Source organism: Schistocerca americana, chromosome 5, assembly GCF_021461395.2.
Source record: "Schistocerca americana isolate TAMUIC-IGC-003095 chromosome 5, iqSchAmer2.1, whole genome shotgun sequence".
Classification (NCBI taxonomy): domain Eukaryota; kingdom Metazoa; phylum Arthropoda; class Insecta; order Orthoptera; family Acrididae; genus Schistocerca; species Schistocerca americana.
In genome coordinates, this window is record NC_060123.1 from 419,436,420 (window position 1) to 419,452,325 (window position 15,906).

General features: G+C 41.5%; 1 protein-coding gene across 1 annotated transcript in view; it reads left to right on the top strand.

Moving 5' to 3' along the window:
* Window positions 1-15,906, top strand: part of LOC124615362 (dnaJ homolog subfamily C member 13) — a 361,181-nt gene that overhangs the window by 251,564 nt on the left and 93,711 nt on the right. The window contains exon 26 of the mRNA XM_047143178.1: window positions 1,265-1,444. Coding sequence (XP_046999134.1) covers window positions 1,265-1,444 — 180 coding nt within the window. The remainder of the gene's footprint in view (window positions 1-1,264; window positions 1,445-15,906) is intronic.

Here is a 15,906-nt window from a genome sequence, read left to right on the forward strand (position 1 = left end):
GGGATTCTGAATGAGATATGGTACATTATGTTTTGGATTTAATCATACAGTAATCCATGTGAGGCTCAGAGGACCATAAAGCATGTAATTGTCGATTGTGAGAGTGTACCATTTGTTCATGCTTCTGCTGACATCTGTTGTTCTTATGGTGGCTCAGGTTTGTCTGTACTGTAGGGCCACATTGTACGTATATCTGAACGTTCACGAAAACCTGTCTCACTGGTTTTTCTGATATTCACTTCAATCGAGGGGTGGGTGGGTGTTGAAGATGGTGTGCTTTTGGCCCTTATGGCCCTCAGTGCCTCGTTTGTATTCTAGTCAAGTGACCTTGCTAGTAGATAGTACTACTTGAATTTAATAATTTCTGCAAATGGCAGTTTGTGTTTAGAGTTGGTTGTTTGCAGTGCAGGAATCGGATTTTCTTGTGCAGTGTCAATATGAACTCTATTGAACCCGTTAAGAGCTAACGGAAAAGAAAATTACCAGGGAAAGTTAACTGTGAAGGAAGTAGGGCCTGCTAGACCTGATCTGTTGCCTAGGAAAGTGACAAAATCAAATAAGTGTGACTACAAGTGAACATTTAACAAAGAAGCCTGTAATAGCTGTAAGTTGTTTTGTGGGTGCAATGTAAGAAGGCCTGATTTTCAGTCCAGAAGTTATGTCACTAACTAATACATGAATTAGGAATCTTGTACATTTGTCTGAGAAAATAAAAAAGTACTAGAATTTTCACTTACACAAAAATGCAAAACGGAGAGTAGCGAAAGCTTAAACATTATTTTGTTCGTGCTATAAACTGTACTCAGTTATGTGGAAAACAAAATTTCATAAAAACAATTCTTCCTTTTTTTCAGGCAAGTTACATGTTGTTGTTATTATTATTATTATTATTATTATTATTATTATTATTATTGACAGCGGCTGCAGTTGTATAAATATATTGATATGCCTAACTGCTATACAGCAGATGCTATTAATTTCACACTCTCGTGTTTACCTGAATTTAAAAATTTGTGAACACCCAGAATGTATAACTATGAGCTGCCGTTGTCTATATGTGAAACAAAACCTTTTAGTTAATATTCTTGAGGGTATTCATCATCGACAGAGTATGAAGAGCTAAAATTTTTGGTTTGTGAAAAATACTGAGCATAAAAAGTAGCAATATATTATACGAGTTGCAGATTTTTAATGCACCACAATGTTTTTTATACAGTAAAATACTTTTTCATGTTCATTTAAATTATGTACGTTGTTGTTTTAGCACCTCACACGACTTTGTGCTGTGGCAACGGACTGTGTGAGCTCCTTGGCCACTGATAGTATTCTCCAGATGCAACTCTTGAAGGCAGGGGTTCTTTGGCACTTACTTCTTTTTATGTTCAATTATGACTACACATTAGAGGAAGGTGGTGTTGAAAGAACAGAGGATGCAAATCAGCAGGTAGTGTATTTGCTTTATATATATTTCTAACTTGTTTTTAGTTATTTATTTCTGTAAGCTTTTGCAGATGTCATACAACATTAAATCCTTTGATTGGAAGCTGGAGTCCCTCCACTACAGATCTGGCACCAACAACAGCTATGCAATTATGCTACCCAAGTTCACAGCTCCCCTAAGCATCCAGACTACCGCATCCTTTTTCCTAGTATTGAGATCCACCTCCCACAACAGAGACCCAGAAAATTCAGAAAACTCTCCTCTGAACTCCAGTTTCCCCACTGCTGTCCCTTGTCAGGGAGCAACTGCGTATGCTCCCATGGTGTGTACCCTGACCTCGGATCTGTCTTGATTTATCTGTTTGACCGAAAGATTCAGTTGACTCCATAGTGTTTCACCATCTGTTCCTGGCTGTCCTCGATGCATTTCCAGATTCTTAAGTAGTATACACTGATGGCTCAATGGTTAATAGATGAACTGGTTTTACATCACACATTAGTCGTGACTGTCCAGGATCTTCGTTTGGACCTCCATCAGTCTGGACAGCCGGCCGTCTTTGTTTGGACCCCTGGACATGTTGGGATCTCAGGGAATGAACGTGCCGACAGGTTGGCAAAGTTTGCTACCAGGATGCCAATGCTGGAATAGAGGGTCCCAGAACTTGACTCCACGCAATCAATTGTTGGAAGTCTGGTATTCGGAATGGTCCATCCTGGACTCGTCAAACGAGCTAAGTACAATAAAGGAGATAATGACCCTGAGTATTCCCTCCACACTTCCGTCCTTTGTTGGCTATGCATTGGCCACAGTTGGCTGACCCATGTCCACATTCTCGGATGTGGGGACCCACCTGATGTTGGCCCATGTCCTACTAGACTGCGCAAATTTGGGTACTTTGCGGCAATATCTGAACCTTCCTGACGTTCTTCCTCTGGTGCTAACAGATGACGTCAAAGTGGCTGATCTGATTGTATGTTTTGCCAGTGTATGCAATTTCTATTTGTCTCTGTGGGGTGGGGAACTATGGCCTCATTGACCACTTGAGTGGTTGGAGGGGCACCCCTTGCCTATTCTGGCCCTTGGGATGAATGATGGCTCTCACTCAGCAGTCTGGCTTGGCTTCTACCCTTCACTTCATACCTTTTTATTCTCCTTATTCTTTTATGTTTGCCATTTCCAACATTTTATCTTTTCTAAAATTTTATTGTCTTCTCTGTGCTGCTTGTTTCCTTGGGGTAAATGATGGTGAGGTGGTGGTGGTGGTGGTGGTGGTGGTGGTGGTGGTGGTACGAGTAGGATGTAGAGGGTGCATCTCACTTCACTTACCATGCTTCAGGAACCTCCAACTGCATTCTGGGTAGAGGGGTTCACCCACCCTACCCCATCTGACTCTCTTCCTGCTTCTCTTTGATTTTATCTCTGTCTTATTATATCTTGCTTCCCAGGTTTTGCCTTTTTTATCCTCCTACTGAGGGTTTTTCCCGGTTAGATACATATAGGATGGAGGGACTGATGTCCTCACAGTTTGGTTCCTTTAATTCCAACAGCCAACCAATTTTCGGAGTGCTAAGTCACCTCTTTCTTCAGCTCATCATTTGTGCACCGCCATGGACTCACCCTTCCCCTCTTGGTGCCTCAAGACTCTTTTGTGAGTATGTGCATGACATGCATGAAACTCGAAGCCATTGCAATACTTATTCTTTTCCTGTGCTACAATCTTATTCTGTGGCTTGGCTTTCCCACAGTCTTTGCCTATAGGACAGATTCTGTGTTCATGATCTGGCTTGTTCACTGGGCATCGATTCTGTTTTTTCCTCATTTTGTTTGTTTTATTTTACATAACTTATTTCAGTCAACTTGTGCTTGATCCCCAAATTAAAGTTTGACGTCCACCGTTTCAATTTTCTTTACAGAAGTGCGAGCCATGTACCCAGCATGGAGGCCAGTCCATGTGGAGGGTTTTCAGGTGCCTGTATAGTGTGGTCCCTATGATTATGCAGGGAATGCATTGTTGATGCCCTAGCTGTTAATTCTCTGTGCACTCTGAGGAGTAGGTGCCTGCCCGTTTGGGGGCACTGGGATGTCAAGCAGTGGATATTATGCCAGGTGCCTATTTCTCTGTCTGGTGGTGCCTTTGGGGATGTGGGGAAAAAACTTCATCAGAGTAGATGACGCCATGGCAGATATCTGATGCAGTAAATGGAACAGTCTTATCAGCCTATAGCCTTGAGACTTGGCATTCTCTTCAGACAGAACTGAATGCTTCTGTACAGATTTGTAAAACTCCAAGAACTTCCCTCTTGACCATGATATAGGAGGTCAGCAGAAACAAGTGAACTGTTCACACTTACCTCCCTCATTTCCTTGCTTGTTCCAGGCTGATGGAGGGTCATTTATATCTACGAAGCGTATGTTCTTTGTAGAGAATATTGAAAATATATTTGGAAAATCTCTTCCCTCAGTAATTTACAAAGTAATTTTGTCTTAATTAAAACAACCAATCCTACCCAGTCCTGAATGATGATCTCTTACAAAAAAATTTGGTATTTCTCTGTTATCTTAACTTCTCCTAAGACCTGGAATGTGGTGCAGGGTTTAATTTTTCTCAAGGACTTAACGGCGCAGGTAGGTGGAGGAGGAGATATTTGAGAACTTGGAGAAGCATGTTTGTACATTGAGACCCACCAGACTACATGGTTGACTCCGGAGCACACTTGTGAGGGGAATTTTCTTCCTGAGTGAGTCAACATCATGATGTACTGATGTGCTGTGAAATTGTTTCCCACCCCTGCTGCAGTGCTTAAAATGCCAATACTTTGGCCATATGTTTTATGTGAACAACCTAATTTGTGGGAACTTTGTTTAGCCAGGTCTTGAAAACTCACCATGTATGCAACCACCATTCCATCCCAATTGCTACACTAATTAAGGATTTAAAAATCCAGGAACTCAAAAGTTTCACCTTTCATATTTTGAAGGTCAGAAAAAGTGCAGTCACTTAATGTTCTGCCCATAGGTATTGGCTTTCCCAACTAGTGTGGCCAGGTGATCAACAGTACCTTAATTATTTATTTGTTCCATTCCCACAATGTCAGCCTCTACATTGACTTGCTGCACCCAGCCGGAAAAACCATTCCTTCACTTTCCATGCTATATGATGGTCATATAGCTGCCTGTCCTGGTAGCCCTGCAGCCAGGCGGATGCGCATGTATGAAGCTCTCACTAAGTTAAGCGATTACTATTCAAATAAGAGCTAATTTAGTTAATATTACATTTTAGACTAGTGCATTTACTTCTTATCTATCTTATCTAATCTATCTATTGAAGGTTTCGCTTTTCTAAATGTAATTACACCAGAAAGGAAGTGTTTCGTAAAGGCTGGCGGTTGCGAGTTTGTTTACATACTTAGGCGTAAATTTCGTACGAGCTCAGATATTTATTTTTGACTATAGTTCAATTCTTTTACCTTGGCGGCTCGCACATGCCCGCCCAGACGCGGGAGATTGCTGCGTTGCCAGTTGCACACTACGCACACGCCAAGAGAAGCAGCGCCATAGTATAGCGTAGTTCGCAAGCTTATGTTTAGGGGGGAGCGCGCAGTTCATGAAGTAAAGCCACCAAGGCCGCATTAGCCCTTTCGCTGCTACAGAGACGTGCTCCCTGCATTCCGCGCTGTGCGCGGTTTTGTCACTGCACTGCTCTCCTGTGCAGGCACATGGTGTTTTCCAGTGCTTGGACACTCATATCATTCGATTCCACAAAAACTATTTGGCCCAAAAATTAGATTTTTACACATCTTCTTGACTGATACCTTCCCCCCATAAATGACTTAATTTTGTTTCGATGTTCAACGCAGTTATTGTGCAGCATTAAATGTAGTAAACCATTGCACGAAATTTTGAAGAGTTTGCAGAGGTAAAAGTCCATAGCGTATACTTTCCATATAGTCGATTTTAGTTGCCACAATGTTGAGAATGAAATGTGGACAAGATACCTATATTTCATATAAAATTTACTGTATAACAATATCTCATTTAATTTTAGTACCACATAGGTGTCGTATGTAATATTGAGAAATATTCCGTCTTTCGTGACTGTAATAAGAGTTTTATTTACACCGGGCGTGTTTGGCTTTATCTTAAAGCGTCTCATATGTATTACCATTGATCTTCGTTATACCATCCACAAATTCTTCTTCTGATTTGATATGCTTCTGTGTTACCATGCACAACTGTCCCCTAAAAATATCTGGCAGTAGTGCTTTGTATAAAGTCTGTTAAGTATGAGCATGCATCTTTACACACAGATAGTAAGAGATATCACCTTAGTTCTTTCACAATCCAACAGAGGGACCTTTGTCCTTCATGAAATGTCCATAAAGCATTAGTTTACTTTGAATTCTTGACTGAAATATCCAAGAAGAGACATAAATGCAGGTTGTGCGTTGCATTTATCGAAGACATTTGATGCTGATTTCCAAATGTTGGTTCATCAACAAAAATGAAGTTTCGATACTCCTGTATGACAATGATCTGAAGCACCACGTGGGTGACTGGAAACAGGAGAAAGGTGTGCAGATACTGAATTGGGCCTCATGGACATCTGATGCTAATCCTGTTGAAAAAGAAGTTGCAAGGAAAAACATCTTCACTTTGAAACAGCTGTCAATGCAGATTTGACATATTTGGAGGTCTCTTCCACATGAGTATGTGGGAAACCAGGTTTCACACATGCCTTGGGGATGCCAAGCTATTATTGATGCTGCTAGTGACTGGCTGTATTATTAACTGTGATTGCCTTTTTCTTTTGTTGTATATGTCTGTATATGTTTTAGTTTGTTGTCAGATACATTTTTCTACCGATTAACCTGGCCATGGTGTTACTTAATGGACTGTACCTTTGAATCAACCTTTTTTTTCCTTTTTCTTTTTTTTCTTTTTTTCTTTTTTTAAATTCCTTGAACATGTTAGCTCTCTTGAGATCCTCTCTGCAACATCTACATCACCATCAAAACTCTGCAAGCCACCTTACAGTGCATGGCAGAAGTTACACTGTATTGGTACTAGTAATTTCAACACACTTTCCTAGAATTCTCCCAATAAACTAAAGTTGACTATTCAACTTTCCTATTACAAACCTCATTTGCTCACTCAATTTCATATGACTTTGCAGATATTCAAATGACATGACCATGTCATGCAAGACACTACTAATGCTGTATCCAAACATTAGAGGTTTGTTTTTCCTACATCTGCACTACTAATGCTGTATCCAAAAATTACAGGTTTGTTTTTCCTACATCTGCATTAACTTACATTTTTTTACATTTAGAACTAGCTGCCATTTATCGCACCAACTAGAAATCTTATCTTAAGTCATCTTGTATCATACTACAGTCAGCAAACAACTGAAGAGTGCTGCCTACCCTGCCCACCAAATCGTATAACAGCAGTCGTATACCACTTCTATGGGCCATACCAGATGATATCCTTGATTCTGATGGGCATTTGCTGTTGAGGACAATGTACTGGGTTCTGTAACTTAAGAAATCTTTGAGCCACTTGCATGTTTGTGAACCTATTACATATGCTTATACCTTCTTTAACAGCCTGAAAGGGGGACCGTGTCAAAAACTTCTGGGAAATCTAGAAATATGGAGTCTGTCTTTTGCCTTTCATTCATAGTTCACAGGGCAAACTGAGTTTCACATGAGCGATGCTTTCTAAAACCATACTCATTGGTGGGCGTAAGCTTCTTGATCTCGAGAAAATTTATTATATTTGAGCTGATAATATGTTCAAGGATTCTGCAACAGATTGATGTTTGGGATCTTTGGTCTGTAATTTTGCAGGGCTGTTCTTTTGCCCTCCTTACGCAAAGGAGTCACCTGCACTATTTTCCAGTCTCTTGGGGCAACATAAGCTTTTGCTTCTCCACTTAATCTCAAGTTTGCTACTGTGTGAAGTTCTACATCAGACCACCCTTACATCTCTGCCAAATTCCTAAGATCCTTCATTAACATTTGCACATTGTCAATTTATTTGCTAGAGAAAGGAGCAACTAAACTTAGGGCTGCTAAATGTATATTTCACTCTGGCAACTGCACTTCTATCAAACTACATAACTCTGCATTAACTGCTGTCAGTTGTGTGAATCTTTTCTGACAGTGTACAAACTGCCTCTAGTTCCGCAGCCATTTTGATTCTCAGCACTGCCTAGGTAAATGCCCGTAATGATTACACATTGAACACACTACTGATACTGATTCTTCATTTGATGCTGAATGACCATTTAAGCTACATTGTGTATGTCTGACAGGTATTAGACAATCTTGACCCCCGTTACCTCTAAAGAGCAACAAATCCACTGTCTCCTTACTTTAAGAACATTCATCTTACAAAGAGTGCAGCGGTCAAGCTGCTTTTCTATTACCAATATTCTTCGACACAACAGTTAAAATTTTGACTCGCTGTACTGGAGACTATAGGTCCAGATGTTGCACTGAAAAGGCAATTTCAGTACTTTGACATCATTGTAGGAGACTGGAGCTGGATGGATGAAGAGGGCACTGCAGTGTCAGTGAAGCAGCTGAAAGCTTCCCAATTGCTTTATTGTGGCTCCCTGCTATGGTTTAATTTAGGAAGTAGTGATGTGGCTAAGGCATCCAGTAGCCTCCTGTGTATTCTTATCCAGCAGTGTCGGCAGAATGCAGTGTCAGCTGAGCAATGGCTCGTGATGCACCCACCTCTGTCAGCGATGACTCCAAACCCGGCAGCTTCGGCTAACTATGGCTGCAAGTGCGGTGGCGAGATATGTGCCTCCAACACTGTTTAGCAGGTGGCAGGTGGGTGATGGCCTAATGGCATTGATGGCCAACAAAATGCTTTTCAGGCCCAGTGCTGGCCCGATGCGGCAGCAGCTCCAGATCTCTTTGTGTCAGGGTGTACTGCCCTGTTGCAGAATCAAACTGTGATCCACAAAAAGAATTCTGGATGGTGCCTCAAGTGTCGCAGCTCCTTAGTTGTAGAGTTGTGATACTAACACAAGTGACTTTAGTGTAGAATGGCTAGGTATCTATTTAATTTTGGGCCATGCTTGCATGGACTTTGCTGCACCTTGTGGCATGTGTGTGAAATGCTTCAGTGGTTGCCGGTGTGGAAAAGCATCTGCCTCATTCCACTGGGGTACTGCTGTGTTAACTGTTTCCACACTTCGTACCGTGGCATTGCATCCGTATTACTTCTTAAGGTATGTTGATAATATCTTCTTGATATGTTCTCATGGTGAAAATGCACTGCAGGAAATGACAGATCACAAGAACACTGTCCATCCCTAAATTAAATTTACTATTGAGACAGAGAAGGATGGCAAGCTAGCATTCTTGGATGTTTTATTTGAGTGGAAGGTAGAAGGCTGGATTGGTCATTCCATGTACAGGGAACCGACACACGCTAATTGATACTTGAACACAGTTAGTTTCACCACATGGTATAGTGAGCGCAAAATGACGTGGCCACTAGGTGTGCAGTCGGCTGGGAAAACGTGCTGAGAGCGGAAGCAGTGGGTGGTCGCTCAGTGTGTTGGAGGGGAAGTGCCGTTCTAAACTAAGCCGATACTCACATTTTTGGTAAATGTTAAGTGAGGTTCCTCCATATCCACTCTTGCATGGGGGCCATTCAAAAACTTCTGTCACCTCTTCTTTGGTTAGTATCTAAAAAAAATTCCGCTGAAAATGCAGCAATTTATTTTTGCCTAATTTGTGAACCATTTGTAACTTTCAGAGGAGGGTCACAAGTGGGGAATTTTGAATTAAACTTACACATTTCCCTATTTGCTTCTTTTACCAAAACTCAGCAGAGTTAACATGGTCTCTCCTCATTAACATGTTGTTCAGACACAATTATGAGAGAATTCTGAAGCAGTGGTTTGTTAAGTTTATTAAGTGAGGGACTGAGGAAAAGTAGGGTCAGACAATGGAAATGGAGGGAATGTAACATCATGATAAAAAGTAAAGTTGCTACTCCCCATATAGCGGAGATGCTGAGTGGCAGATAGGCAGAATTAGAAGAGCGTTACAATATAAGCTTTCGGTCATCAAGGCCTTTGTTGTAAAAAAAAAAAAAAAAAAAAAAAAAGACACACACACACACACACACACACACACGGCTTTGACCTCTGGCAGCTGAAGCCACACTGTGACCAACAGCAGCAGTGCATTATGGGAGTGGCAACTGTGTGGGGTAAGGAGGAGACTGGGGCAGGGAGGGGGAGGGATTGCAGGGTAGGGATGGGGGACAGTGAAGTGCTGCTGGGAAGTGTGCAAGGATGAGGTGGAGAGAGGGTAGGACAGCTAACTGGAGTCGGGAGGTTCGATGGAGTCAGGGGAGAGGTGGAGGTGGAGGGGGGGGGGGGGGGGGAAGGAGAGAAGTAAAAAGACTGGGTGTGATGGTGTGATGAGGGCTGTGTAGTGCTGGAATGGGAGCAGGGAAGGGGCTGAATGAGTGAGGGCAATGACTAACAAAGGTTGATGCCAGGAGGGTTACAGGAACGTAGGATATATTGCAGGGAGAGTTCCCACCTGCAAAATTCAGAAAAGCTGGTATTGGTGGGAAGGATCCATATGCCACAGGCTGTGAAGCAGTCACTGAAATGAAGGACGTTGTGTTGGGCAGCATGCTCAGCAACATATTGGTCTACTTGTTTCTTGGCCATAGTTTGTTGGTGGCCATTCATGGTGGGAGGATGTATGGGACATGGGACAGGTCTTGCATCTAGGTCTATTACAGGGATATAAACCATGAGGTAAGTGGTTGGTAGCAGGGGTTGTGTAGTGATGGGTGAGTATATTGTGTAGGTTTGTTGGACAACAGAATACCGCTGTGGGAGGGGTAGGAAGTATAGTGGGCAGAACAGTTGTCATTTCTTACCACCTACTCCAGTCCGGTCACAAACATCACCTATCCTATTATCCTATCAAAGGCAGGGCTGCCTGTGAAGCAAGTCAACTAATCTACAAGCTAAGGTGCAACCACTGCGCTGCATTCTATATAGGCATGACAACCAACAATCTGTCTGTCCGCAAGAATGACCACCAACAAACTGTGGCCAAGAAACAAATGGACTACCCTGTTGCTGAGCATGCTGCCCAACAGAACATCCTTCATTTCAATGACTGCTTCACAGCCCATGCCATGTGGATCCTTCCCACCAACACCAGCTTTTCTGAACTGCACAGGTAGGAACTCTTCCTGTAATATATCGTACATTCCTGTAATCCTCCTAGCCTCAACCTCCAGTAGTCATTTTTCTCACCCATCCAGCCTCTTCCCCGTTCACATTCCAGTACTCCAAAGCCCTCATTCCATCAACGCACCCAGTCTTTCTACTTCTCTCCTTTCCGCAACCCCCCCCCGCCCCCTCCCTCGCCACCCTCTCTCCCCTGCCCTCCGTCTAACCTTCCTACTGCACCTAGCTGCCCTACCCTCTCTCCACCTCGTCCTTGCCTACTCCCCAGCAGCAGTTCACTGTCCCCCGCCCCCACCCCTACCCTGTTACGCCTCCACCTCCCCATCCCAGCCTCCTCCTTACACCCACAAAGTTGCCACTCCCAGGGCAGCCACTGCTGCTGTTGCTAACAGTGTGGCTTCAGCTGCCAGAGGCTGAAGTTAGGTGTGTGTGTGTGTGTGTGTGTGTGTGTGTGTGTGTGTGTGTGGCTTTGCTATATGATGAGTAGCAACTTTGCTGTTAACACTATTGAAAGGTAAGCTCAGCAGCTAATGAAATAGCACATCCTTAGTACAAAATAAACATGTAATGACTTTGCTTATGTTGTTCCAAAACCCATAGCATTTCTTGTTTCACCATCTATTGATAACCCTTAAAAATTACATTCTTTCATCATTAAAGTCCATAGTTAATGGAATAACATGGTAGATAATGAAGTTTTGCATAATAACCATACTGCAAAATACTCTCTTCTTCCTGTGCTATGCCAAAATGTCATTTTGATATCTCAAATCGTTTATGAAATATGAGAAATGGTATGGATATTTCACTCTGGTTTTATCACTGGTGCAATGTGATCGCAATTGATAGTCCTAAGTCAGATCATTTTTTTTCAAGACTGGTGTCAGATAGAGAACTCCAACCAAATCTAAAGAAAAAGTCAATGTGTTAGCCAAATTTCATATGCAGCAACCCCAATTTTTCAATGAAATTTTTTCCAAATTTCTCGCATTGTCTTACTTCCATGTAAATATCACAACAAGTATGACCATTAACGGAATGAAGGGCACTGCATAATGAACCTGACATATAAGGCTACGACTGAAGCAAAAATGAAATCCATTTACTTAATAGTTCCAGTGGAATCATTTGAGAAAGATTGCAGGTTCTGTCATTGCTGACTGGCCAAAAGGTGGAAAACGCTAATTGGCCTCTTCTTCTGAATAAAAGAATGAATTTCCACATATCTTTGCATGAAAAATGGTCACTGTGCATTGGCCACTGTATCCTGTGCGACCTATACACAGAAAAGTGGTCCTGATCACATTAGTACACAGAACGAAGATTATTTCTGATGATGTCCACATATAGTCTGAATTGCAACATTTGAGACATGTTCAGAGAGAACGGTTATAGTGAGGGAGACACCACAAATGCTTGTAGATGCTACTTATGAAGGATGCCTTGTGAATTTGCAGAAGAGGCCAAGCCATCTGCTTCCCTGCCATACTGTGAGCAACGAGCAGCAAGATAGGATTTGGACTGAGACCAGTGTTGTGGCCCACTCCCAAGATACGAGATATGTTACACCCTGTTAAAGACAACATTGCTCTTAATGTGCCCACTGTGTACGGTGTGCCTTGCAAATGCAGCTATTAAAGGGAGCTCGACAAATCAGCCATAGCTGAACATTGCCTGGAAAGCAAACACAAAATATGGTTTGAAGAGGCAAGAGTCTTGGCTCATTCAGCTACATGTTGGAGTTTCATCATAAAGGAGGCAGATGAAATTAGAATAGACAGCAATTTTGAGAGAGACCAGGGCCACTCACTTTTTGGAATGGGGGGGGGGGGGGGGGGCGGCTTGACAGGAAGCAAAGATGGATGCTTGTAGGGTGTTCGGAGCGGAAGCTTCAAACCTGGTGCCAGCCCCTCGCACCACTTGACATCGCTGAGTCCCGTGGTAGGCTGGAGCTTCTAAGAGCTGCACAAATCACCTTCTGAGCATGTTCTCTCTATGGCGTGCCAGAGGTTACAAATGTGCCTATATAAAAGGATACTGTATCAACCTTGGCAATGGGTTTTACTGGTGGTGGTGGTGGTGGTGGTGGTGGTGGTGACGACGGTAACCATGAAAAGCTCAAGTTTCTTATTTGAATTGCCATGGCTTGGAAAACAAGGTAATGTTATTCATCTCATACCATACCATTTTAAGGAACCAAGTCCCAACATTGCCTCTACTATCAGACCCTGTATCACCATAAACACACAAAAATCATTAGTGTGGGACTCTAAATGCTCCTTCACATTGGCACTCTCATCACTCATGAGTCCTCTAACCTCTACATTTGGTGTCTTGTGCACTGCTCATTTCTTCTCCCTGTCACGAACATAATAAATATGCATGTGTAAAATAGAAATCAAGTGTACAATGGACTAACCTCCTATTAAAATCATCATTTACAACAAGGTTTCACAAACTTCATCCTCATCCTCTTCTCCTAAAGATATATTCCAAAGATCCTCAAACTCTACATTGCATGCTATTGCTGTTCTAGCACATTGAACTGTCTGTTCTGAAGTGGGCATTTCTAGTCAGTTTCGAGAATCACTTCTCTGTCTTCATTTCTTGGGTTTTGTTGGGGGTCAGGTCCTCTGACTTCAACAATCTCTACTCTGTCCCCTTGTCTATCGTCTTGTCTGTCATTATTTGGTTTGTTGTCATGTCTTTAGTTGTTTCTTTGGTCATGTGGCCGATACTGAGGTTATTGGTTATCATTTCTTCTATCCCACCCATTTCCATTTCTTCTTGGAGGGTGTCTCATTCCCCTGTTTTTGTTGTTTACGTGTAGGTTTACCGGCAGAAAGTTAATCTGAATAAAATACACTGGTGCCCTCACTTCTCCACTCCTTTTGTATCCTAATTCATGTGGTACCTGCTGGAATCCTTGAATATCATGCATGTTTCTGCCAGTGATCGTTACCTCTTTCTGAATTTCACGTGTTAGCTTTGTCAAGCAAATGTGTAAAATTTCTGATGGCTCATATGATGCACCTAAAAATCCCCACCATATATTTGAAGAACTGTAAGATACCTGGCCACCTCAACTCTACATAGTTTTCTGTCATCATTATTCCGATCTTTATCTGTTCTTGTGTTCCTCTAAACCAGTGTTCTTGGAGAAAGGCGTATGTGAATTTGTCACACATCTCGCGCTGTCCTGCAACTGATCACATTTTCATCGCTACCTCCTTTCTGAAGTATATATATATATATATATATATATATATAGTTATAATAGAGGGAAACATTCCACGTAGGAAATATATATCTAAAAACAAAGATGATGTGACTTACCAAATGAAAGTGCTGGCAGGTCGACAGACACACAAACAAACACAAACATACACACAAAATTCAAGCTTTCGCAACAAACTGTTGCCTCATCAGGATAGAGGGAAGGAGAGGGAAAGACGAAAGGAAGTGGGTTTTAAGTGAGAGGGTAAGGAGTCATTCCAATCCCGGGAGCGGAAAGACTTACCTTAGGGGGAAAAAAGGACGGGTATACACTCGCACACACACACATATCCATCCACACATATACTTTGGTCTGTATATGTGTGGATGGATATGTGTGTGTGTGTGTGTGTGTGTGTGTGTGTGTGTGTGTGTGTGTGTGTGTGTGTGTGTGCGCGAGTGTATACCCGTCCTTTTTTCCCCCTAAGGTAAGTCTTTCCGCTCCCGGTATTGGAATGACTCCTTACCCTCTCACTTAAAACCCACTTCCTTTCGTCTTTCCCTCTCCTTCCCTCTTTTCTGATGAGGCAACAGTTTGTTGCAAAAGCTTGAATTTTGTGTGTATGTTTGTGGTTGTTTGTGTGTCTGTCGACCTGCCAGCACTTTCATTTGGTAAGTCAAATCATCTTTGTTTTTAGATATATATTTCCTACGTGGAATGTTTCCCTCTATTTTATATATGTATATATATATATATATATATATATATATATATATATATATATATATATAAACCTAATTTTTAAAACGTGTCCAAGACTTTGGTAATCTTTCATGGAATTTTTCGATCCATAGCTTTGGTTGTAGACAGTTCGCAACATCTGGGAATAAAGAGACCTTTTGTACTGACACAAACTGCTTCCCAGTTTCCTCCTCATCCATGTCACATGATACAGTTTCAGACTCGTAGTGGTGGTTACTGGTGAATCGGAATGTGGTAGCATTATGCTGATGCAGTATAATTTCTTTGATCTCCCATTTTTCCATACTGTATTCTTCCTCAGTCTGAATTGTCACATTCCCTCGTAAGTTATTACTCATCGAAAATGTACTACTCTTCTTTTCTTTCATGAATGTGTCTAATGATTCCTTGTTCCTCTGATTTATGTCCAACATGTACTGAAATTACACTAAATCTCTTATTTTGACATGTTTGCTTATGTTTATTGGTATCATTCTTCAAATGCTGTTTAATTATGATTCAATAGCTGCTCCACAGTTGCAATTAGCAATTCAGCCTACTCTACCACTTTCTTCTTCATATTATTCTTTGAGTGTACATACTCCTCTCTCCATGAATTAACTGCTTCAATATCTTTATTGATATCAATATGCTTTGTATGGCTCTCACTGTTCTTTGTTTTAGTGTCAATGTTCTTAGTATTGGTATTATCGATATTTACATCTTTCCTTATTTCTTCTGTCATCCCTTTAGTGTCCTGCACCAGTGTGTCTACTTTTAAATTAAGCTGATGCATCTTACTGTCTAAAGTTGTTCTCTGTTGCTCGCATTTCTTCATGTGGTCTTCTAGTTTTTGATTCATGTCTCCTGTCTGTTTATTTAGCATTATGTTTAAGATTTTAAATTGCACCTTATTTTATTAAAATTATGCATCCCATATTTCTTCACTTTTTTTAAAGAGTTCCACATGATTCTTAAAATAATTCTCTCTTTTCTTAAATCTTGCATCATTTCTATCTTCACTTTGCTTAAGTAGATTTTCACTTTTCCTAAACATCTGGATTAGAAAACTGTGCTAGTTAAATACAGTAAGTGATCGCCAAGAGCTCACAATGAACATCACTCTGTGCTGCAGTTTTGTAACTTGTAGTTTCTGAATTTTCTGCTGCATGCGAAGTTGCACACTCATCTGCTCTCCTGAACACTACTACATATACATTGTAGGTAATTTGTTCCTGACCTTGCCCATATTCATGTTAT